At 48.7% G+C, this 24195-nt stretch overlaps 1 protein-coding gene across 1 annotated transcript in view; it reads left to right on the top strand.

Annotated features, from left to right (window-relative positions):
• LOC140393726 (ethanolamine kinase 1-like) overlaps positions 1-24195 on the top strand; it is a 117377-nt gene that overhangs the window by 55067 nt on the left and 38115 nt on the right. The window contains 2 exon segments of the mRNA XM_072480051.1: positions 2527-2667; positions 24017-24159. Coding sequence (XP_072336152.1) covers positions 2527-2667; positions 24017-24159 — 284 coding nt within the window.

The raw sequence follows: 24195 nt of genomic DNA, 5'->3' as shown, positions 1-24195 counted from the left end.
ACACCCATATCTCCAAGAATGATTTTTAAAAAAGAACTCTCCACCACTTTTGCACAAGAGTTTCAGTACATACCAGACAGGGACCGATCGCCATTTGTAAACCACTGCCATCTTAGACTTATCATCTCTTCTGTTACAAAACTCTCACATCTGCTTGTTTTATAAAGTTTTTTTCCCCTCTCCTCTCTAGTGATCAGCTGACCAAACCCATGATTCCCTCGGGCACAATGGAAAATTAACTGAACTAGGATGAGCTATTTTCCAGCCTTCTGTTATTTCACGAGCTGTGAAAATATTCAACCGTAATCTCCCAGAAGAACTGGTTCCATTTTCTTCCACCTCACCGACCACCACTTTTTTTCTCTATGGTTTAAGAATACTGCAGTCATGTTCTCTCATCTCTCTTACCTTTAATAGCGCGCAATGTTCTTCCACTGTTTTGTTCATTGTGAACCATGTTTTAATCCCTCTTGTTAGTCCTCCATTTATTTTCCTCGTTGTTCCTCCTTCAGGACTTTCCATAAAACTCCTCGTTTTTCCTTCAAACTGTACAATATATTTTTTGCATGAATTGTTTAGGCCCAGGTGTCTTTGGCACTCCATTTTGGTGACGGTTCACCCTTTTTTTAGTCTGTTAATCTTAAATCAGTCACTTCTTGGTCCAGTGTTTCACGCATCCCCCATCTAGCTGTCATTATTTCCACAGAATTTATCTCTCTTTTGTGTTTGTCCTGATGGGCAGAAGCCACACCCTCCATTCAGCACTTCCTTGCTATTATGTGGCTCAGATCTGGGGCTGAGGAGCAACGGGACCCGGACGTGCGTCGGGATCTGCCACTTGGCACCTCCAGTCGCGGATCGATGAGTAGTGTGGATCTAAACTCCCTGCCGGATCTGCTCAAGGGACGGAAACCTGTACCGCAATCGACTCCATGATGGTTTCTGTGGTCAAGAGCCCTCTGTGGTCTATCTCACCCAATCCCTGTTTCTACGGCCGCTTGTTGGGGTTGCCAACTGTGGTTTAGCACAGTGGGCTAAATAGCTGGCTTGTAATGCAGAACAAGGCCAGCAGCGGGGGTTCAATTCCTGTACCAGCCTCCCCGAACAGGTGGCGACTAGAGGCTTTTCGCAGTAACTTCATTGAAGCCTACTTGTGACAATAAGTGATTATTATTATTAAATATATTCCTGGAGGTTTCATCACATGACCTAACCCCACACTCCAGCCATTAGTTGGCCAAAACGTCCATTGTTGTGACATAGTGCCTTTCCCTCTATTCCAATTGGAAAGCAAAAGGACTCATTACCCAATTGGCCGATAGTTGACTATCAGTCTCACAGCCTTCTTATCGCTGTTTGGTGAATTGGACATTCTGAATTCTCCCTCAGAGTACCCAAACAGGTGCCAGAATGTGGCAACTAGGGGCTTTTCACAGTAACTTCATTGCAGTGTAAGCCTACTTGTGACAATAGAGATTATTATTATTTTCCCCCATTTTCAATATTGCTATATATGGTTTAAAAAAAAAAGTGCAAAGAAAATGATAAATGAGACAAAACCTTCCGCTGATTCTTCTCTAGGTTTCACACAGCCATGCCAGGAGATTGAGCTTCAATCCCTGCACACTCCTGGCCCATTCTGGGGGGTGGCCACCCTACCACTCGTACAACCCTTTGCTTCACTGATGGTGGTCATGCCAGTAGTCATAGGGACCGCATGCTCTGGAATTCCTCCCCCCCCCCCCCCCCCACCCCACTACTCTTTGCCTTCCTATCCAGACCCATCTTAAAATCCACCTCTGACAACGCTTTCCCAATCTCCTGCTTCTGCGTGGTGTCCATTGTCTGTCTTGCATCTCTCTCATCTCCTTTTGCTGTATCTGGAGCTCAACCCATTTGTTGAGTCGACAGTGGATTACCTGCTTATTACCTTGGCGATGTGTGGCCTTGCTGTGTGAAGAGTGGCTGCCATGCCTCCTTCATTTCAACAGGCGGGACACTTCAAAACCCTCGCAAAAAAAAACAAACCCAGCAGATGCTGGAAATGGGAAATAATAACTGCAGCATGGTGGGGAGCACCGAGGGAGAGGAACTGAGATATTGGCCGGAATTCTCTGGCTGTTGGGATTCTCTATTTCCGCCACAGTGCCAGCCCCCCCCCCACTGTGTTTTTTTCCAGGCGGCATGGGTGGCTTAAACGGGAAATCCATTGACAAGCAGCGGGAAGAGAGAATTCGGGCGTCAGCGAATGATGTCCGCCGAGAAATGCCAGTCCAATGTTTCAGGTCAATGACCTTTCATTAGAACTGATTATCTGTGCAGTGCTTTGAGCGGTTGTGAAAGGTGCTATATCAATGCAAGACCTTTCCTGTGGCAGCACTAAGTATGGAATTGACAAGACGGCCATTCCTCAGATTGGTATGCCCTGAATTCACCCGTACTGTGATAACTCGGGAAGTGACTGTGTCATCTCTTTCAGGGGTCAGGTTGTTTGAATAACGTGCGTCCTTTTCCACCTCTCCGCAGGCTCATAGCGACAGAGCTGGCAAGAATTCATTCCATACACGCCCACAACGGATGCATTCCTAAACCCAACCTCTGGATGAAAATGCGGAAGTACATGGCTCTCATCTCCTCGGAGTTCACACCAGAAGCTAAAAATACTCGGTATGTACTCAACAATTGCTCTTTATCGAGATCAGCTGGACTAGTTATGCAGTGAGAGACCGTTACTCTGCTGAATACAAAACTGGCTCCGTGAAAAGCTGGCCGTGAATTAGTTTTCAGCAGCTTCAGGCCTCAAACTTGTACAACATCCGTGTTACCTTGCATGTTTGCAGGAGTGGCTTTTTTGGATACCGAGTTCTTTTCCAAAATTGAAAAAGACAGCTATTCGCTGTTTCGATGTGACTTTGTGTATTAATATCTGTTCACCTTGAGAAGGCTGTGAGCTTTTTAAGTAAAAGAGGAGCAGGAGTAAACAATTCAGCCACTCGAGCACACTCCGCCAAACAACACAATCATGGCTGATCTCACCTAGGCCTCATCTCCGCCTTCCAGCCTGTTCTCCATAACCCTTCATCCCGCGACTAATTAAAAAACGATCTATATGTGATTGTGAGTGGGGTATTGGAAGGGGCACCGGTAGTGTTGGTAAATGTGTATGCCCCAAATTGGGAAGATGTGGGTTTTATGAGGGGGTTGCTGGCAGCAATCCCGGATTTGGCCACGTACCAGTTGATCATGGGAGGAGATTTTAACTGTCCTGGAGCCGAGGGTGGATAGATCGAGCCCCAGGTCGATGGGCAGGGTACGAATGGCAAGGGAGCTGGGGGGGGTTTATGGAGAGGATGGGTATGGTGGATCCATGGCACTTTCAGAACCAAGGGGGAAGGGAGTATTCCTTCTTTTCACACGTCTATAAGGTGTATTCGAGGATTGATTACTTTGTAGTGAGTCGGGAGATTTTGGTTGGGGTGGAGGGGGCAGAGTATGCGGGGATAGTTATCTCAGACCATGCACCCCACTGGCTGGATATTTGGTTCAGTACGGGACGAGAGCAGAGGCTGGGGTGGAGGTTTGACTCGGGGTTGTTGGCGGATGGAGGTTTTTCTGATAAGGAGGGGTTGGCGATTAGGGATTATGTGGAGTTCAATCAGAATGGGGAGGTGTCGGCGGGCATTTTTTGGGAAGTACTGAAGGCAGTGGTCTAGGGAGAAATTATCTCATTTACGGTTCGTGCGAATAAGGAAAGGAGGGCGGAACATGACCGTCTAGTGAGCGAGATAGTGGAGGTGGACAGGGAATAGTCGAGGGTGCCCACCGTGGAGGGGGGCGAGGAGGAAAAAGTTGCAGGGGCAATTTGACAGGCTGACAACGGGGAGGGCGGTAGGGCAACTGCGTAGGGCAAGAGGGGTGCAGTACGAGTATGGGGAGAAGGCGAGCTGCATGCTGGCGCACCAGCTGCGGAGGCATGCTGCGTCCAGGGAAATATTGAAGATCCGGACTGGGGCAGGGGATGTGGTGTCAGAGCCAGGGAAGATAAATGAGGCATTTAGAGAGTATTACCAGGGACTTTATGAGACAGACCCAGGAGGAGAGGAGGGGGACATGGGATGGTTTCTGGACGAGCTGGAATTTCCCCAGGTGGAGGAAGCAAAGAGGCAGGCATTGGAGGAGCCCCTGGGGCTGAGTGATGTGCTGGATAGTATCAGGGGTATGAAGTCGGGGAAGGCCTCTGGGCCGGATGGGTACCCGGCAGAATTTTATTAGGAATTTGCGTCGGACCAGGCACCACATCTGTTGGGGGCGTTTAATGAAGCGCTGGAGAAGGGGGAGTTGCCGGAGACGATGAAGCAGGCAGTAATCACACTAATCCCCCAAAAAAGGGAAGGATCCGGTGGAATGTGGGTCGTATAGACCCAAATCACTATTGAACACGGATGTGAAAGTATTGGCTAAGTTGTTGGCAGTGGGGATGGAGGATTGTGTCCCGGGGGTGGTTACAGAAGATCAAACTGGCTTCGTGAAGGGCAGGCAGCTCGCGAGTAATATAAGACGGTTGTTGAATGTGGTGATGAATCCGTCGAGAGCTCTGGTACCAGAGGTGGTGGGGTCCATGGACGCGGAGAAAGCATTTGATCGGATGGAGTGGCGGTACTTGATAGAAGGTAGCGAGGGAATGGACGGGACTCCGTAAGTGGAACTTAACAAAGCTGGTGGAAGAGGCTAGGGAGGATCTAAAGAGGAGGGATACACTGCACTTAACGTTGGCGGGGAGGGTCCAAGTGGTGAAAATGAATATTCTGCCGAGTTTCTTGTTTATCTTTCAGGCTCTCCCGATCTTTATACCAAAGGCCTTTTTTTGGAAAGTGGGACACAATCATCTCTGACTTTGTATGGGCGGGGAAGGTGCCGAGGGTGGGGAGGAGGCAGAGGCAGCAGGGGGGGTTGGCATTGCCAAACTTGCTTCATTATTATTGGGCGGCGAATGTGGACAAGGTGCGGTGGTGGTGGGAAGGAGAAGGGGTAGAGTGGGTTAGAATGGAGGAGGAATCTTGTAAGCGGTCTAGTTAGAGGGCTATGGTGACGGCAGCATTGCCAATGGCTCCGAGTAGGTATTCAGGGAGCCCAGTGGTGCAGTCCATGGTGAAGATATGGAATCAGCTGAGGAGGCATTTTAGGGTGGAGGGGATGTCGGTGCTAACGCTGCTGTGCGAGAATCATGGGTTTGAGCCGGGGGGGATGGATAATGTATACAGGAGGTGGAGGGAAGTGGGGCTGGTCAAGGTGAGGGATTTGTATTTGGAGGAAGGGTTTGCCAGTCTGGGGGAGCTAAGGGAGAGGGTAGAGCTGCCGAGGGGTAGTGAGTTCAGGTATCTACAGGTTAGGGACTTTGCACGAAAGGTCTGGAAGGGGTTCCCTAGATTGCCGGGATACACCCTGCTGGAGCGACTGCTGCTTCCGGATGTGGAAGGGGAGGGAAGAATTGGGGATATATATAAGTGGCTGGGGGAGCAGGGAGGCGAGCGGGTGGTGAAGATCAAGGAGAAATGGGAAGCGGAGTTGGGAATGGAGATCAATTGGGGAGTATGGAGTGAGGCACTGCGAAGGGTAAACGGGACCTGCTCTTGTGCAAGTTGTCATAATATGCACCCATGCACATAATGAGGTAAAAACAGGCAGTGACAGACACCAAGGTTAGCCAATCAACATACAGGACAGAACACAACCAACCACCAGAGAGAATACCAGAGGGGGGGCTTCCAACTATAAAACACACGAGGCATCAGCACTCCGCCTCTTTCCACTGGTGACAACTGTAGTGACAGTCAGGGTGTATACATCAGTCAGCACCTTCTACACGTGGATCAGAGCTCGTCTGGTCTAGTAAGTTCGAGTTAGTACACTTCGAGTAGTCGAGTGTCAACCCACAGCCAGCTGTGTGCACTGTTACAGAAGTTCAATAAATCGTATTGAACCAACGCCTACGTTTGGTGTATGCTTTACCATTCATCTTCATCCTGTTGCAGTCTGTGTTACCCAGGGTGAAAAACACGACATGATACCAGGAGTCTACTTCACCTCAGTAATTTACCGTGAATAATTCAGTGACGACCAGCAAGTGCCTTCCAGCGGCATGGAGAAGATCCAGGCCCCTCGACCGCTCCGGATCTCCGGAAATCTCGGTGCCAACTGGCGGGTCTTCAAGCAGAAATTCAGTCTACACATCGAGGCCTCGGGCCTGGAGGATGCGTCCGATGCCAGAAAAATCGTGCTGCTCCTATCGACTGCGGGGGACCCGGCCATCCAAATATTCAATTCGCTCACTTTTGCCGACAGCGAGGACAAGACCAAGTTCCAGACCGTGTTAGCCAAATTCGACAGTCACTGAAGTCGAAACGAACAAGAGCTTTGAGCGCTCCGTCTTCCAGCAACGCCTTCAGGGTAAGGATGAGCCTTTCCAATCCTTTCTAACTCATCTCCGCATATTAGCGCAATCCTGCAACTACGGGGACACCGCTGATTCCCAGGGATCAGATCGTGTTTGGGGTCCACTTCGACGCCCTGCGGGAGCAGCTCCTAAAAATAAAAAACATGATCCTGCCAGTAGCCATAGAGACGTGTAAAGTGAACAGGCAAAAAGTCGCTACTCCCGCCTTAAATCGGCTGAACAGGACCAACTTGCCTCCCACGAGACAGAGAGTGTACAGCCCATCGCCCGAATGCAGCGCCTTAGCATCGATGAAGGCAGCCATTTCGCGTGCTTTTCCCAGGGTCCCACACATGCGCACCATGGACGGGAGAACAAAGCGGCTGAAGACCACACTGCGCAGGTGCGAGCGGCGGCTGACTGCACTGAGCATGTGCGATGACGCACTGAGCGTTACGACGTCAATGCCATGACGTGCCTGAACTGCGGCACCACTCACTTAAAGTGGCAATGCCCTGCAAGAGGCGGGCGATGTTTAAATTGTGGGAAGCCTGGCCATTATGCAGCCTTGTGCAGGTCTGCACCTCCGATCGTGGGCCACCGATCCCAGTTGCAACGCAAACGAGTTTGAAGTGTGCAGCAAGAGCTGCTGGATTTGGAACCTAGTAACACCACGGATCCAGAGGACGACTGCCTGGAGTCCCCATATCGTGTGGGCATCATTACCACGTATGACAAGGCCTCCTCAAATTCAGCAACACGCCTACCCATCCTCAACGTGGATTCTGCGGACGAATGGCGTGCTGTTGTACAAGTCAACCAATGCAGCGTCTGGTTCAAGCTGGACACTGGTGCTTCAGCCAATCTCATACCTCAAGCAGATCTTGCTCGCATCCCCAAAGGCAGCCACAAATTCTTCCGCCGGCCTGCCAGCTGCTTGATTATAATGGCAATGCCATCACTGCGTTAGGGTCTTGTCGCCAAGTACCCTCTTTGGCAGCGGGTCATACATCACCTTGCAAACGGTTGGCAGAAAGGGCAGTGCCCCAGTTCTTTAATGTCAACGATGACCTAACAGTTGTCGAGGGGATCCTCCTCAAGCTGGATCGTTTAGTTATTCCTCGCAGCCTCCAGAGCTTAGTGCTCAAACAGATCCACGAGGGACACCTCGGTATCGAGAAATGCAGGCGCAGGGCCCAGCAGGCTGTCTATTGGCCTGGCATCAACGAGGACATAGCCAACATGGTTCTCAATTGTGCGACTTGCCAGTGTTTCCAGCCTGCTCAGCCCAAAGAAACACTCCAGCAACACAAGATCATGACCTCTCCGTGGTCTAAGGTGGGAATCAACCTTTTTCACGCCAATGGACGTGACTACGTGCTCATAATTGACTACTTCCTGAGTTACCCTGAAGTGGTGAAACTGTCCGACCTCACATCAAGGACTGTCATCAAGGCCTACAAGGAGACATTTGCCAGGCATGGTATTCCGCTCACGGTCATGAGCGACAACGGTCCCTGCTTCTACAGCCAAGAGGGATCCAACTTCGCGAAACTATACAAGTTCAAGCACATTACCTCGAGCCCGCATTACCCGCAACCTAACGGGAAGGTCGAAAAAGGGGTCTATATCGTGAATCAGAGCTAGTCTGGTCTAGTAAGTAGAGTTAGTACACTTAGAGAAGTCGAGTGTCAACCCACAGCCAGCTGTGTGCATTGTTACAGAAGTTCAATAAATCATATTGAACCAATGCCTACGTTTGGTGTATGCTTTACCGTTCATCTGCATCCTGTTGCAGTCCGTGTTACCCCTGGGTGAATAACATGACACAAGGATGAGCCTGATACAGTTAAAGGTGGTGCACAGGGTGCATATGACTCGGGCAAGAATGAGTGGTTTCTTTCAGGGGGTAGCAGATGAGTGCGAGAGGTGTGGGCGGGGGCCAGCGAATCATGTGCACATGTTTTGGGGTTGTGAAAAATTGGGAAGGTTCTGGGCGGGAGTGTTCGCGGTCTTAGCCAGGATAGTGGAGGAGGGAGTGGATATTTGGGGTTTCAGAGAAGCCGGAGCTCATGGACAGGAGGAAGGCTGATGTTTTGATCTTCACCTCTCTGATTGCACGGCAACGAATTTTGCTGGAGTGGCGGTCGGCATCGCCACCGGGGGTAGCAGCATGGTTGGGTGACCTGTATGACTTCCTGCGGTTACAGAAGATAAAGTATGAGTTAAGGGGCTCAGCGGGAGAGTTTGAGAAAAGGTGGGGGATGTTTGTGACCGTGTTTGAGGAGCTGTTCGTCGCCGGGGGGGTGGGGGGGCGGTGAAAAAGGAGAAAAATCTGTACAAACTGTATAGTTGATTGTTGGGATGAATGTTTCCTGTGGTGTTTATTTGCTGTAACCTACTTTGATACAAGTTTGAATAAAATGCGTTTTAAAAATAAATTAATTAATTTTAAAAATATCTATCTTCTCAAATTTGTTTAGTGTTCCGGCATCCACTGCACTCTCGGGTTAGAGAATTCCACAGATTCACCACCCTTTGAGTGAAATAATTACTCCTCATTTCCGTTTTAAATCTGCCACCCCTTAGCCTAAAACTCTGGGACTGGATTGTCCGTCCCGCCGCGTCACATTTCTGTGTCAGCACGCCGGCGGGATGCTCCGTTTCGCCGGCTGGTCAATGGGCTTTCCCATTGTGGGGCAGCCCCACGCCGTCGGGAAACTCCCGGGCTGCCGGTAAAACGGAGCATCCCGCCGGCGGAGAATCCCGCCCGTGGTTTCTCCTTCTAGAATGTCCAACAAGTGGAAACATCCATTCCATGTCTGCCCTGTCCACACCCTTTAGCACCTTACACATCTCAATTAGATGATCTCTCATTCTTCTAAACTCCAGCGAATATCGGCCTCTCCAGCTCAATCTCCCTTCATAAGACAATTCTTCATCCCTGGAATCAATCTGGTGAACCTTCTCCGAACCACCTCTAATGCATTTACATCTTTGATGCAGGGGGATCAAAGCTGTGCCCAGTACTCCAGATGCAGTCTCACCTGTGTAACTACGAATAAAGTAAAGTAATAGCATACTTGGATTTTTTTGGAGGATGTTATTTTTTAAATAATTAAAATATTTGGTGTAAAAATAAGACAACAATAAAAAAATCTTTATCCCGCCTAATATTAAATAGCTTCATACGTCACAGAGTGCAAAATCCTTACGCTGGTGAAACAAGTGAGAACCGGTTTGACAGGCTATGTTTGTACCCACTGAAGTTTCGAAGAGTGAGGTGCAACTTGATTGAAACGTATAAGATCCAGATGGTTCTGGACAGAGTGAGTGTGGAGAAGATGCTTCTCGAATCTAGAACTAGGAGTCACTGTATAAAAATACGGGGTTGCCTATTTAAAATGGAGATGAAGAAAAGTGTTTTCTCTCAGGGTCGTGACTCTCTGGAACTCTCTTCCTGAAAAGGCAGTGGAAGCAGAGTCTTTGAATATTTTTAAGGTGTCATGTTGAGTGCTCTGCTACACAGACGAACATATACGGTTGCGGATGGTTCAACTCAGTTTTATTACTAACAATAACAACATCTGTAAACCGGTTACTGTGGTTCGTTCATTACCCTCTAACCTGTGGACCTAGCCCTAACACTATCTTGGAGTGGCACTCAGCACATGGTGAATGTCTAAGTGGCTTGCTGTGAGCTCTGTGCCCTGAGCTGTCTCCTGCTGGAATGAGCGGGAAGTGTTGTGTTCCCCGTTTTATAGTGTGTATGCTCTTGCCTGTAATTGGCTGTGATGTTGTGTGTGTATTGATTGGTCCGTTGATCTGTCCATCAGTGTGTATGTGTGTTTGCACCATGATGTTTATCTGAATATCATGACATAAGGCAGAGGTGGATATATTCTTGGTAAGCAAGGGGGTGAAAGGTTATCGGGAGTGGGCGGGATGCAGATTTGTGGTTAGTGTCAGATCTTATTAAATGGCAGAACAGTTTCGAGGGGCAAAATGGCCGATTCCTACTCCTTGTTTGTATGTTTATAAGTCGCATCTCTGTTTGGTTAAATAGAGAGAAACCCTTGCACTGATGATTTAACAGTGACTCCACAGTCATTAGTGGAATGAAATGAATAAGAAATGCAAGAGTGGAGGATGAGGATAAGAACGATCGATCAGTCATGAAATCTGTTTGAACGCTTTAAAAATGTGAATGAAAATCTTTCAATGTTTTCAAATCCTATGTATGCATTTACCAATGTGAAAAGAATTTGGATCATTTTCAAACATGAAAGACTGCTGATTGATACGGCCTCAAAAATGTCTTAACCAGCAGGTCTATTTGAGCGCATGCCTTCAGTAATAGCACTATAATAATAATAACCTTTATTGTTGTCACAAGTAGACTTACATTAACACTGCAGTGAAGTTACTGTGAAAATCCCCTGGTCGCCACACGCAAACCGAAACACGCAAACACAGGGAGAACGTGCAGACTTCGCACTGATAGCGACCCAAGCTGGGAATCGAACCCAGGACCCTGGGGCAGTGAAGCAACAGTGCTAAGCACATGTGCTACCGTGCCGCCCGTACCATCTCCTGCTCTTAGTTTTGCATCAATCTGTGGATTTGTGCGAGTCGTCGCTTCAGAGTTGGTGCCGTACCATTCTCTGACTCGAGTCTGTTTAGGCTACAAACTAAGGTGAACATTTCCAACAGCTGGGCGAAGCAATTTAATGGATTAATAGTGTTTTTAGGTTCTGATGGCCTTAAACGGGATTAGACAATTGTGATTTTAAATCCATTCAGGAAATATGAATTGAGTGAAGAACCCTACTCATGTAATGAAGTACAGCCATATTTGATGTAGATCATTTGCTGTATTTGTATATTAGACAGTACTCTTTCCAATAAATTGTATATTGTGTATACAGTGCTATGTATACATGACCTGGATCTTCCACAAAGCAACAATCATCATTGGGGGCGGCACGGTGGTGCAGTGGTTAGCACTGCTGCCTCATTGCATCGAGGACCCATTTTTGATCCCGACTCTGGATCACTGTCCGTGTGGAGTTTGCACACACTCCCGTGTCTGTGTGGGTTTCGCCCCCACAAGATGTGCAGGGTAGGTGGATTGGCCATGCTAAATTGCTCCTTAATTGGAAAAAAAAATAATTGGGTACTCTAAATTTATTTTTTTATATCATTGAATTGCCACCGTGCTCAAATCTTTTAATGCTCTAATGTGTCTCCGCCTTTCTGGCTGCATCTTCCAAGCTGAACTCTTTAGAAATGCGGAACGTAAGGGTGGCGCAGTGGTTAGGACTGCTGCCTCACGGTGCTGAGGATCTGAGTTTGATCCCGGCCCTGGGTCACTGTCCGTGTGGAGTTTGCACATTCTCCCCGTGTCTGCGTGGGTCTCACCCCCACAACCCAAAGATGTGCAAGATGGGTGGATTGGCCGCGCTAATTTTGTCCCTTCATTGGAAAGATTTTTTTTTAAAAAAAATAAAGGCCAACATTCCATTTCCCTTTCCAATTACCTGCTGAACTTGCAATGCTAACTTTGTGTAATGTATACATGAGGAACCCCCCATCCCTTTGTGCCGCAGCTTTCTACAGTCTTTCTCCATTTAAACAATATTCCGCTCCTTTTATAGTTCCTACCAATTTGCTTAACTTCGCATTTACCGACATTATTTTCTATCTGCCAAGTTTTTGCCCACTCGCTTAACCTGTCTATATCCCTCTTTGTGTCACCCTCACCACTTGTTTTCCCACCTATTCTAGTGTAATTCGCAAACTTGGTAATAGTACATTCACCTCCCTCATCCAAGTCACTAACATAAATGAAGGAATGACACCTTAAGGCTGCTCTGACCGCATGTCCCAAATACACAACTTCCACCAGGCCTACAAAGATGAGGGTGGATGGTGCATGGGATTGCCACCAACTCCCAAGTCTCTCCTCCAAGTCCCACACCATCCTGACTTGGAAATTCCTTCATTGTTGCTGCGTCAAAATCCAGGAATTCCCTACGTAACAGAACTGTGGGAATCAAAAAAACGTCACCACTTTTTCACGGGCAGTTAGGGATGGACAATCAATGCTGGCCTTTCCAATGATGCCCATATCCTGAGAATCAATATGTATATTTCTCTAGGGAGAGAAAAGAGTTCATGTTTTGAGTCCAGGTGACCCTTTGTCAAAGGGTGCCAGACCTGCTGAGATTTTCCAACATTTCCTCTTTGGTTTCAAATTCCAGCATCCGCAGTTATTTGCTTTTATATATTTCTCGAAGTCTCTCATCATATCTATAAACCCTCTTCCCACGTAACATCCTAATGAATCTCGACTCCAACTTCACTATGGTAGTTATATTCTTCATTTATTGGGGTGGCCAGATTGTGTACACAACTGCCAAACGTGGCTGTATTAGGCTCTTTGTCAAATTAATTTGTTACTAACTTGCTTTTATATCCACTATTAGCTATGTCGAATGTCAGCTGCCACCTCACTGTCCAATCTGCTGGCCAGTATCAAAGAACAAAGAACGATACAGCACAGGAACAGGCCCTTCGGCCCTCCAAGCTTGTATCGGTCATGATCCCAACATTGGCCAAAACCTTTAGCACTTCCTTTTTTTTAAAGCGAATTTTATTCAAACTTGTATCAAAGTAGGTTACAGCAAATAAACACCCCGGGAAACATTCTTCCAAACAATCAACTATACAGTTTGTACAGATTTTTGTCCTTTTTCACCCCCCCCCCCCCCACTCCCTATCCCCCCCCCCCCCCCCCCCCCCCCCACGACGAATAGCTCCTCAAACACAGTCACAAACATCCCCCACCTTTCCTCAAACTCCCCTGCTGAGCCCCTTAACTCATACTTTATCTTCTCTAACTTCAGGCAATCACACAGGTCACCCAACCATGCTGCTACCCCTGGTGGCGATGCCGACCGCCACTCCAGCAAAATTTGTGCAATCAGAGAGGCGAAGGCCAAGACATCGGCCTTCCTCCTCTCCATGAGCTCCGGCTTCTCTGAAACCTCAAATATCGCCACCAAAGGGTCCGGGTCCACTCCCTCCTCCACTGTCCTGGCTAAGACCGTGAAGGCTCCCGGCAAGAATCTTCTCAATTTTTCACAACCCCAAAACATGTGCGCATGATTCGCTGGCCCCCGCCCACACCTCTCATGCTCATCTGCTACCCCCTGAAAGAACCCACTCATTCTCGCCCGAGTCATACGCACCCTGTGCACCACCTTAAACTGTATCAGGCTAATCCTTGCACAAGAGGAGGTCCCGTTTACCCTTCGCAGTGCCTCACTCCATACTCCCCAATTGATCTCCATTCCCAACTCCGCTTCCCATTTCTCCTTGATCGTCACCACCCGCTCGCCTTCCTGCTCCCCCAGCCACTTATATATATCCCCAATTCTTCCCTCCCCTTCCACATCCGGAAGCAGCACTCGCTCCAGCAGGGTGTATCCCGGCAATCTAGGGAACCCCCTCCAGACCTTTTGTGCAAAGTCCCTAACCTGTAGATACCTGAACTCACTACCCCTCGGCAGCTCTACCCTCTCCCTTAGCTCCTCCAGACTAGCGTACCCTTCCTCCAAATACAAATCCCTCACCTTGACCAGCCTCACTTCCCTCCACCTCCTGTATACACTATCCATCCCCCCCGGCTCAAACCCATGATTCTCGCACAGCGACGTTAGCACCGACATCCTTTCCACCCTAAAATGCCTCCTCAGCTGATTCCATATCTTCACCATGGACTGCACCACTGTGCTCCCTGAATACCTACTCGGAGCCATTGGCAATGCTGCCGTCCCCATAGCCCTCAAACTAGGCCCCTTACAAGATTCCTCCTCCATCCTAACCCACTCTACCCCTTCTCCTTCCCACCACCACCTGTCCACATTCGCCGCCCAATGATAATGAAGCAAGTTTGGCAACGCCAACCCCCCCCTGCTGCCTCTGCCTCTTGTAGCAGGGTCCTCCCCACCCTCGGCACCTTCCCCGCCCATAGAAAGTCAGAGATGATTGTGTCCACTTTCCGAAAAAAGGCCTTTGGTATAAAGATTGGGAGAGCCTGAAAGATAAACAAGAACCTCGGCAGAATATTCATTTTCACCACTTGGACCCTCCCCGCAAACGTTAAGTGCAGTGTATTCCTCCTCTTAAGATCCTCTCTGGTGTCCTCCACCAGCTTCGTTAAGTTCCACTTATGGAGTCCCGTCCATTCCCTCGCTACCTGAATCCCCAAGTACCTAAACCTATCCCTCGCTACCGTAAATGGCATTCCCCCTAAATTAACCTGCTGTGCCAGCTCATTCACCGGGAATACCTCATTTTTCCCTACATTCAGCTTGTATCCCGAGAACCCTCCAAACCACCTCAACAGGCCCATAATCCTTCCCATACTCTCCAACGGATCCGAAACATACAGCAAGAGGTCATCGGCATAGAGCGACACCCGATGCTCCCTCTGTCATCTCATTATCCCCTGCCACTCTGCCGACCCCCTGAGAGCCATCGCCAATGGCTCTATGGCCAGCGTAAACAGCAGCGGTGACAGCGGGCACCCCTGCCTCGTACCCCTGTGTAAGTCAAAGCTTTGTAAGCTCATATAATTCGTCCTCACCCTCGCTCTTGGCGCCACATACAGCAACTGCACCCATGCCACAAATCTCAGCCCAAACCCAAACCTTCCAAACAAATCGAACAAGTACCGCCACTACACCCGATCAAATGCTTTCTCCACGTCCATGGACACCACCACCTCCGGTACCAGAGCTCTTGACGGATTCATCACCACATTCAACAGCCGTCTTATATTACTCGCGCGCTGCCTGCCCTTCACGAAGCCTGTTTGATCTTCTGCAACCACCCCCGGGACACAATCCTCCTTCCTCCCCGCCAACAACTTAACTAATACTTTCACATCCGTGTTCAATAGTGATTTGGGTCTATACGACCCACAAACCACCGGATCCTTCCCTTTTTTGGGGATTGGTGTGATTACTGCCTGCTTCATCGTCTCCGGCAACTCCCCCTTCTCCAGCGTTTCATTAAACGCCCCCAACAGATGTGGTGCCTGGTCCGACGCAAATTCCTCATAAAATTCTGCCGGGTACCCATCCAGCCCAGGGGCCTTCCCCGACTTCATACCCCTGATACTATCCAGCACGCTCCTCAGCCCCAGGGGCTCCTCCAACACCTGCCTCTTTGCTTCCTCCACCTGGGGAAATTCCAGCTCATCCAGAAACGACCCCATGTCCCCCTCCTCTCCTCCTGGGTCTACCTCATAAAGTCCCTGGTAATACTCTCTAAATGCCTCATTTATCTTCCCTGGCTCTGACACCACATCCCCAGCCCCAGTCCGGATCTTCAATATTTCCCTGGACGCAGCCTGCCTCCGCAGCTGGTGCGCCAGCATGCGTCTCGCCTTCTCCCCATACTCGTATTGCACCCCTCTTGCCCTACGCAGTTGCCCTACCGCCCTCCCCGTTGTCAGCCTGTCAAATTGCCCCTGCAACTTTTTCCTCCTCGCCCCCCTCCACGGTCGGCACCCTCGAATATTCCCTGTCCACCTCCACTATCTCGCTCACTAGACGGTCATGTTCCGCCCTCCTTTCCTTATTCGCACGAACCGTAAATTAGATAATTTCCCCCCGGACCACTGTCTTCGTGCTTCCCAAAAAATGCCCGCCGACACCTCCCCATTCTGATTGAACTCCACATAATCCCTAATCGCCAACCGCACCTTATCACAAAAACCTCCATCCGCCAACAACCCCGAGTCAACCCTTCACCCCGGCCTCTGCTCTCGTCCCGTACTGAACGGAATATCCAGCCGGTGGGGTGCATGGTCCGAGATAACTATCCCCGCATACTCTGCCCCCTCCACCCCAACCAAAATCTCCCGACTCACTACAAAGTAATCAATCCTCGAATACACCTTATAGACGTGTGAAAAGAAGGAATACTCCCTTCCCCCTGGGTTCTGAAAGCACCATGGATCCACCATACCCATCCTCTCCATAAACCCCCCCAGCTCCCTTGCCATTCGTACCCTACCCATCGACCTGGGGCTCGATCTATCCACCCTCGGCTCCAGGACACAGTTAAAATCTCCTCCCATGATCAACTGGTACGTGGCCAAATCCGGGATTGCTGCCAGCAACCCCCTCATAAAACCCACATCTTCCCAATTTGGGGCATACACATTTACCAATACTACCGGTGCCCCTTCCAATACCCCACTCACAATCACATATCTCCCACCTGGATCCCTTACCTCCTTCACACTCACGAATCCTATTTTTGTGCTCATTAAAATCGCCACACCCCTCGATTTCAAATCCAATCCCGAGTGAAAAACCTGCCCGACCCACCCCTTCCTTAACCTAACCTGGTCCTTCACACGGAGGTGTATCTCCTACAAGAAGACAACCCCCGCTTTCAAGCTCCTGATGTGCGCGAACACCCGCGACCTTTTAACCGGCCCATTCAGTCCCCGGACATTCCACGTTACCAACCTTACCGGAGGCTTGTGCCTCCAATCCCCTCTACCGTCCGTCATCTTCCCCACTTAACTCCTGCCCCTTTAATTCCACTCTGTACCTAGCCCATCCCAGATGGCCCCTTTCTTCGCCCTTGACCATGTCATCTCTCACCCCCTGCCACATCGCAGAACCCCCCCTCCCCCACTTCCCCTTTTCCCCCCTCCGCCCCAGCCATCCCTCTTGGCCTTCTCCCCCACCACCTCACTTCCGTTCACCAGCAAAACCTGCCAGCGCGGCAGCCCCTGCCCAAAGGCACATCCTAATGACCTCCCCCTCCCTCTCCCCCCACTCCTCAGCTCCAAGAGGAAGGCCTCCTGCTGGCCTTACCCTCCCCCACCCAAACAAAGACTTCTCCTGAACTCCAGATAGCCTTCTCCAAAAGCAAACAAACAGATGTTAAACACAAACAGTCCCATAAAACAGGCGGGGGGGATGGGAACATCCATCCCCACATAAACTTTTCACCCCTACAACTCCTTACAATCTCAACATTGAACAGAACCCCCCCCCACCAAAAAATGGTGAAAATCCCCCAACCCCTACACCCACTTCAAACATGCTCCCGCCCATTACATAGTGCCAGCACCCTGGTTCCCAAGCATTGTCCACTCCGTTCTCCCCCAGTTTATGCTGCTTAATGAAGTCTTCGGCCGCTTCTGGGGTCGCAAAATAATACTCCGGCCTCCGAACGTCACCCATAATTTCGCCGGGTAGAGCACTCCAAACCTGATCTGCCGCCGGTACAGCACCGCCTTGGCCTTGTTGAAACCTGCACGTTGCTTCGCCAACTCTGCTCCGATGTCCTGATAAATCCAGACGTTATTTCCCTCCCAGTCGCAGCTACGCTTCTCCCTGGCCCACCGTAGAATTTTCTATTTCTCCACAAATTTATGGAGTCTCACGATCACCGCCCGCGGCGGCTCCCCAGCTCTAGGCTTTTGCCTCGGAGACCTATGCGCTCGGTCCACTTCAGGTGCCTTATCTAGCACCCCTTCTGCCACCAGTCTCGCCAGCATCCTCGAGACGTACCTCGTGGCACTCACACCTTCCACTCCTTCAGGCAGGCCCACTATTCGCAGGTTCTGCCTTCTCGAGGCATTCTCCTGCTCCTCCACCTTTGCCCTCGGCGATTTACAAAGGTCTCCTAGGAGCCCCACCTCCGCCTCCAGAGCCACCACACGATCGCTGTGGTCCGAGATCACTCCTTCAATCTCCCCAATCTGTGACCCCTGCACCTCCAAACACCTCTCCATCCGCTCCAAAGTACTCTTCAGGGGTGCCACGGCTTCTGCAATGACCTTTGCATGATCCTCATACATTTCTTTCCTCTGTTTATGGAATTCCTCCTTGATAAAAGTCATCAGTTCCTGTATCTGGGGCCTTACAGCTTGCCCTCCGCCGCCTGCATGCTGGAAGAGACTGTCTGTGAAGCACAAGACTGTTTCAACTTTCCAGCCAAACCTCTCAATGTTTTCTGCCGGGTCCGGTGATCAGAAGACATCCCATTCCAGGGGTAAACTACCCCTCTAACATTCACCTACGCCTTTTCATCAAAATCCCACCCGGATCTGGGTAAAAAGCCCTTTTCTGTGACTTTGAACAGGAACAGCCCTTTATGTGACCAAACTCCATGGTCATAAGCGGAAGTCGAACCTTCACTTCCTTGTGCCATATCCCTCTATACCCACCCTATTCATGTGTTTGTCAAGATGACTTTTGACCTCCGATAATGTATCTACACTCACCACCCTCTATGTAAAAAAAAAAAAAAAAAACCCGCCTCGCCCATCTCCTCTAAACCTTGCGCCATGGACCTTTAACCTATGCCCCCTGGTGACTGACCCCTCCACCCTGGGAAAGAGTGCCTGCCCATCCACTCTATCCATGCCCCTCATAATGTTGTAGACCTCCATCAGGCCACCCCTCAACCTCCGTCTTTCTAATGAAAACAGTCCGAGTCTATTCAGCCTCTCCGCATAGCTACCATCCTCCAGACCAGGCAACATCCTGGTAAACCTCCTCTATACCCACTCAAAAGCCTCCACATCCTTCTGGTAGTGTGGTGACCAGAATTGTGCGCAATATTCCAAGTGCAGCCGTGCCAAGATTCTGTACAACTGTAGCACGACTTGCCAGTTTTTATACTCGATGCCCCGTCTAATGAAGGCAAGCATTCCGTATGCTTTCCTGACTACATTGTCCACTTGTGTTGCCATTTTTTAAGATCTGTGGACCTGCATGCCCAGGTCTCTCTGACTTTCTTTCTTCCGAAGAGTTTTGCCATTTACGGTATATTTCCCCTCCATTAGACCGCCCAAAATGCATTACCTCACATTTGGCTGGATTAAGCTCCATTTGCCATTTCTCTGCCCAAGTCTTCCAACCTATCTATGTCCTGCTGTATCCTCTGACAATCCTCAACACTACCTGCCACTCCACCAACCTTGGTGTCATCCGGGAACTTACTAATTAGACCAGCTACATTTTCAAAATAGAGGCCCAGCACCGATCCTTGTGGAACACCACTAGTCACAACTTTCCATTCAAATAAACACCCTTCTACTGCTACCCTTTGCCTTCTGTGACCAAGCCAGTTCTGTATCCATCTTGCTGCAAAGATCTTGCCACCTCACCTCTGATCCCGTGTGACTTCACCTTTTATACCAGCTAGTCTCCTGCAGTCTTTCGCGATTTTTGAGAAATGTTACTTCCTTGACAATTAAGACCATTGAATCATGTTCATTCAGCTGGGTGCAGTCGAAAGTGTTGAGGGATAGCCATAAGAACATAAGAACCAGGAGTAGGCCATCTGGCCCCTCGAGCCTGCTCCACCATTCAATGAGATCATGGCTGATCTTTTGTGGACTCAGCTCCACTTTCCAGCCCGAACACCATAACTCTTAATCCCTTTATTCTTCAAAAAACTATCTATCTTTATCTTAAAAACATTTAATGAAGGAGCCTCTACTGCTTCACTGGGCAAGGAATTCCATAGATTCACAACCCTTTGGGTGAAGAAGTTCCTCCTAAACTCAGTCCTAAATCTACTTCCCCTTATTTTGAGGCTATGCCCCCTAGTTCTGCTTTCACCCGCCAGTGGAAACAACCTGCCCGCATCTATCCTATCTATTCCCTTCATAATCTTATATGTTTCTATAAGATCCCCCCTCATCCGTCTAAATTCCAACGAGTACAGTGCCAGTCTACTCAACCTCTCCTCGTACTCCAACCCCTTCAGCTCTGGGATTAACCTAGTGAATCTCCTCTGCACACCCTCCAGTGCCAGTACGTCCTTTCTCAAGTAAGGAGACCAAAACTGAACACAATACTCCAGGTGTGGCCTCACTAACACCTTATACAATTGCAGCATAACCTCCCTAGTCTTAAACTCCATCCCTCTAGCAATGAAGGACAAAATTCCATTTGCCTTCTTAATCACCTGTTGCACCTGAAAACCAACTTTTTGTGACTCATGCACTAGCACACCCAGGTCTCTCTGCACAGCAGCATGTTTTAATATTTTATCATTTAAATAATAATCCCTTTTGCTGTTATTCCTACCAAAATGGATAACCTCACATTTGTCAACATTGTATTCCATCTGCCAGACCCTAGCCCATTCACTTAGCCTATCCAAATCCCTCTGCAGACTTCCAGTATCCTCTGCACTTTTTGCTTTACCACTTATCTTAGTGTCGTCTGCAAACTTGGACACATTGCCCTTGGTCCCCAACTCCAAATCATCCACGTAAATTGTGAACAGTTATGGGCCCAACACTGATCCCTGAGGGACACCACTAGCTACTGATTGCCAACCAAAGAAACACCCATTAATCCCCACTCTTTGCTTTCTATTAATTAACCAATCCTCTATCCATGCTACTACTTTCCCCTTAATGCCATGCATCTTTATCTTATGCAGCAACCTTTTGTGTGGCACCTTGTCAAAGGCTTTCTGGAAATCTAGATATACCACATCCATTGGCTCCCCGTTATCTACCGCACTGTTAATGTCCTCAAAATATTCCACCAAATTAGTTAGGCATGACCTGCCCTTTATGAACCCATGCTGCGTCTGCCCAATGGGACAATTTCCATCCAGATGCCTCGCTATTTCTTCCTTGATGATAGATTCCAGCATCTTCCCTACTACCGAAGTTAAGCTCACTGGCCTATAATTACCCGCTTTCTGCCTACCTCCTTTTTTAAACCGTGGTGTCACGTTTGCTAATTTCCAATCCGCCGGGACCACCCCAGAGTCTAGTGAATTTTGGTAAATTATCACTAGTGCATTTGCAATTTCCCTAGCCATCTCTTTTAGCACTCTGGGATGCATTCCATCAGGTCCAGGAGACTTGTCTACCTTTAGCCCCATTAGCTTGCCCATCACTACCTCCTTGGTGATAACAATCCTCTCAAGGTCCTCACCTGTCATAGCCTCATTTCCATCAGTCACTGGCATGTTATTTGTGTCTTCCACTCTGAAGACCGACCCAAAAAACCTGTTCAGTTCCTCAGCCATTTCCTCATCTCCCATTATTAAATCTCCCTTCTCATCCTCTAAAGGACCAATATTTACCTTAGCCACTCTTTTTTGTATTATGTATTTGTAGAAACTTTTACTATCTGTTTTTATATTCTGAGCAAATTTACTCTCATAATCTATCTTACTCTTCTTTATAGCTTTTTTAGTAGCTTTCTGTTGCCCCCTAAAGATTTCCCAGTCCTCTAGTCTCCCACTGATCTTTGCTACTGGGTACGTTTATCCACGGTCAATTTTCCCTCTTTTTACCGTCCTTCCTTTTTGTTGGTATAAACCTTTGCTGGGCACTGTGAAAAATCACTTGGAAGGTTCTCCACTGTTCCTCAACTGTTTCACTATAAAGTCTTTGCTCCCAGTCTACCTTAGCTAGTTCTTCTCTCATCCCATTGTAATCTCCTTTGTTTAAGCACAAAACACTAGTGCTTGATTTTACCTTCTCACCCTCCATCTGTATTTTAAATTCCACCATATTGTGATCGCTCCTTCCGAGAGGATCCCTAACTATGAGATCCTGAATCAATCCTGTCTCATTACACAGGACCAGATCTAGGACTGCTTGTTCCCTCGTAGGTTCCATTACATACTGTTCTAGGAAACTATCGCGGATACATTCTATAAACTCCTCCTCAAGGCTGCCTTGACCGACCTGGTTAAACCAATCAACATGTAGATTAAAATCCCCCATGATAACTGCTGTACCACTTCTACATGCATCTGTTATTTCTTTGTTTATTGCCTGCCCCACCATAATGTTACTATTTGGTGGCCTATAGATTACTCCTATCAGTGACTTTTTCACCTTACTATTCCTGATTTCCACCCAAATGGATTCAACCTTATCCTCCATAGCACCGATGTTATCCCTTACTGTTGCCTGGATGTCATCCTTAAATAACAGAGCTACACCACCTCCCTTACCATCCACTCTGTCCTTCCGAAAAGTTTGATACCCTCGGATATATAACTCCCAGTCGTGACCATCCTTTAACCATGTTTCAGTAATGGCCTCTAAATCATAGTCATTCACGATGATTTGCGCCATCAACTCATTTACCTTATTCCCAATACTACCGTGAGGGGCATATCTCTCATTTCTCCCTCCCTAATCTCTAGCCCAAGAACAAGTGAGGCCAACTGAGGTGATTACTTGTCCCCATGGATTAATTCACTGCTGGCATTGAACTTGGGATCTCTCGTGTCAATATGACTCAGATCACGTGCTGCACTTACCCACTAAGCCACTGTTAATGTGGAAATGCGTGCAATGGAATCCCTGACATGTAAAGTGCTAGCTCAGGATAATCATTGACCTGGGAAGTGAGAACAGGTTTGTCTTGAATAAAACACCACATTGTACTCGTTAAAAATCAACATTTTCTACAAAAAAAGGGTTTCTCAAGGGTTTCACAACATAATAGGACTTAGCTGCCAAAATCCTGTATGAGGGGCACACTAGTAGTGGCTATTGCCCAAGAACCCACAGCAAGGGAAGGATGGAAGAGAGGAGATTGGGTCTGGGCAGTGGAAGCTGCAGTCTTACAAGATCCTGAAGAAGTCTCTGTTTTTTGAGGAGTGCACATCTAGATTGGCTATGGGCATCTGTATAGGTCCCAATCTTTATGGCATATGTGGAACATTCTTTGTTCCAGCACGGTAGCATTGTGGATAGCACAATTGCTTCACAGCTCCAGGGTCCCAGGTTCGATTCCGGCTTGGGTCACTGTCTGTGCGGAGTCTGCACGTTCTCCCCGTGTGTGCGTGGGTTTCCTCCGGGTGCTCCGGTTTCCTCCCACAGTCCAAAGATGTGCAGGTTAGGTGGATTGGCCATGATAAATTGCCCTTAGTGTCCATAATTGCCCTTAGTGTTGGGTGGGGATACTGGGTTATGGGGATGGGGTGGAGGTGTTGACCTTGGGTAGGGTGCTCTTTCCAAGAGCCGGTGCAGTCTCGATGGGCCGAATGGCCTCCTCCTGCACTGTAAATTCTATGTTAATCTACTCTGGACCCCGTCCACAACTCTTCTGTTGGCACATTGATGACTGTCTCAGTGCCGCTTCATGTTCTCGCCTGGGCCTCGAAAAATGTATCAATTTCACTTCCAATTTCGACCCCTCTCTCACCTTCCCATGGTCCATCTCTGACACTTCCCTTCCCTTCCCTTTCTCCATTTCTGGGAATAGACTGTCCACTAGTATCAATTCCAAGCCCACCAACTCCCGCAGCTACCTCAACGACAGCTCTTCACACCCACCATCCTGTGAGGACTCCATCCCATTCTCCCAGTTCCTTCAACTCCATCGCATCTATTCCAACTATGTCCACTCCTCCACCACCCCCAGCACCTCAATCTCCCCCCCCCCCCCCCAGCATCGGCAGTAATTTGCTTTTATTTTAAACTGATTTTCCCCCCCTCCCCTCAGTAATTTGCTTTTATTTTAAACTGATCTTTTTGCTTTGCTTCAGGATTCAGCAGAAAGTGCCACCGTTGGCGACACTGGAGAAGGAAACAGCCTGGATGAAGGATTACCTGTCGGAGCTGAACTCCCCCACAGTCCTTTGCCATAATGACCTCCTGTGCAAGAATATCATCTACAATGAAAAGGAAGGTGAGGACCCAATCGCCCAGCAGGCCAGCCATCCCA

Source organism: Scyliorhinus torazame, chromosome 17 (assembly GCF_047496885.1).
Source record: "Scyliorhinus torazame isolate Kashiwa2021f chromosome 17, sScyTor2.1, whole genome shotgun sequence".
Classification (NCBI taxonomy): Eukaryota; Metazoa; Chordata; class Chondrichthyes; order Carcharhiniformes; family Scyliorhinidae; genus Scyliorhinus; species Scyliorhinus torazame.
This window is presented reverse-complemented; position numbering and strand designations above follow the sequence as displayed.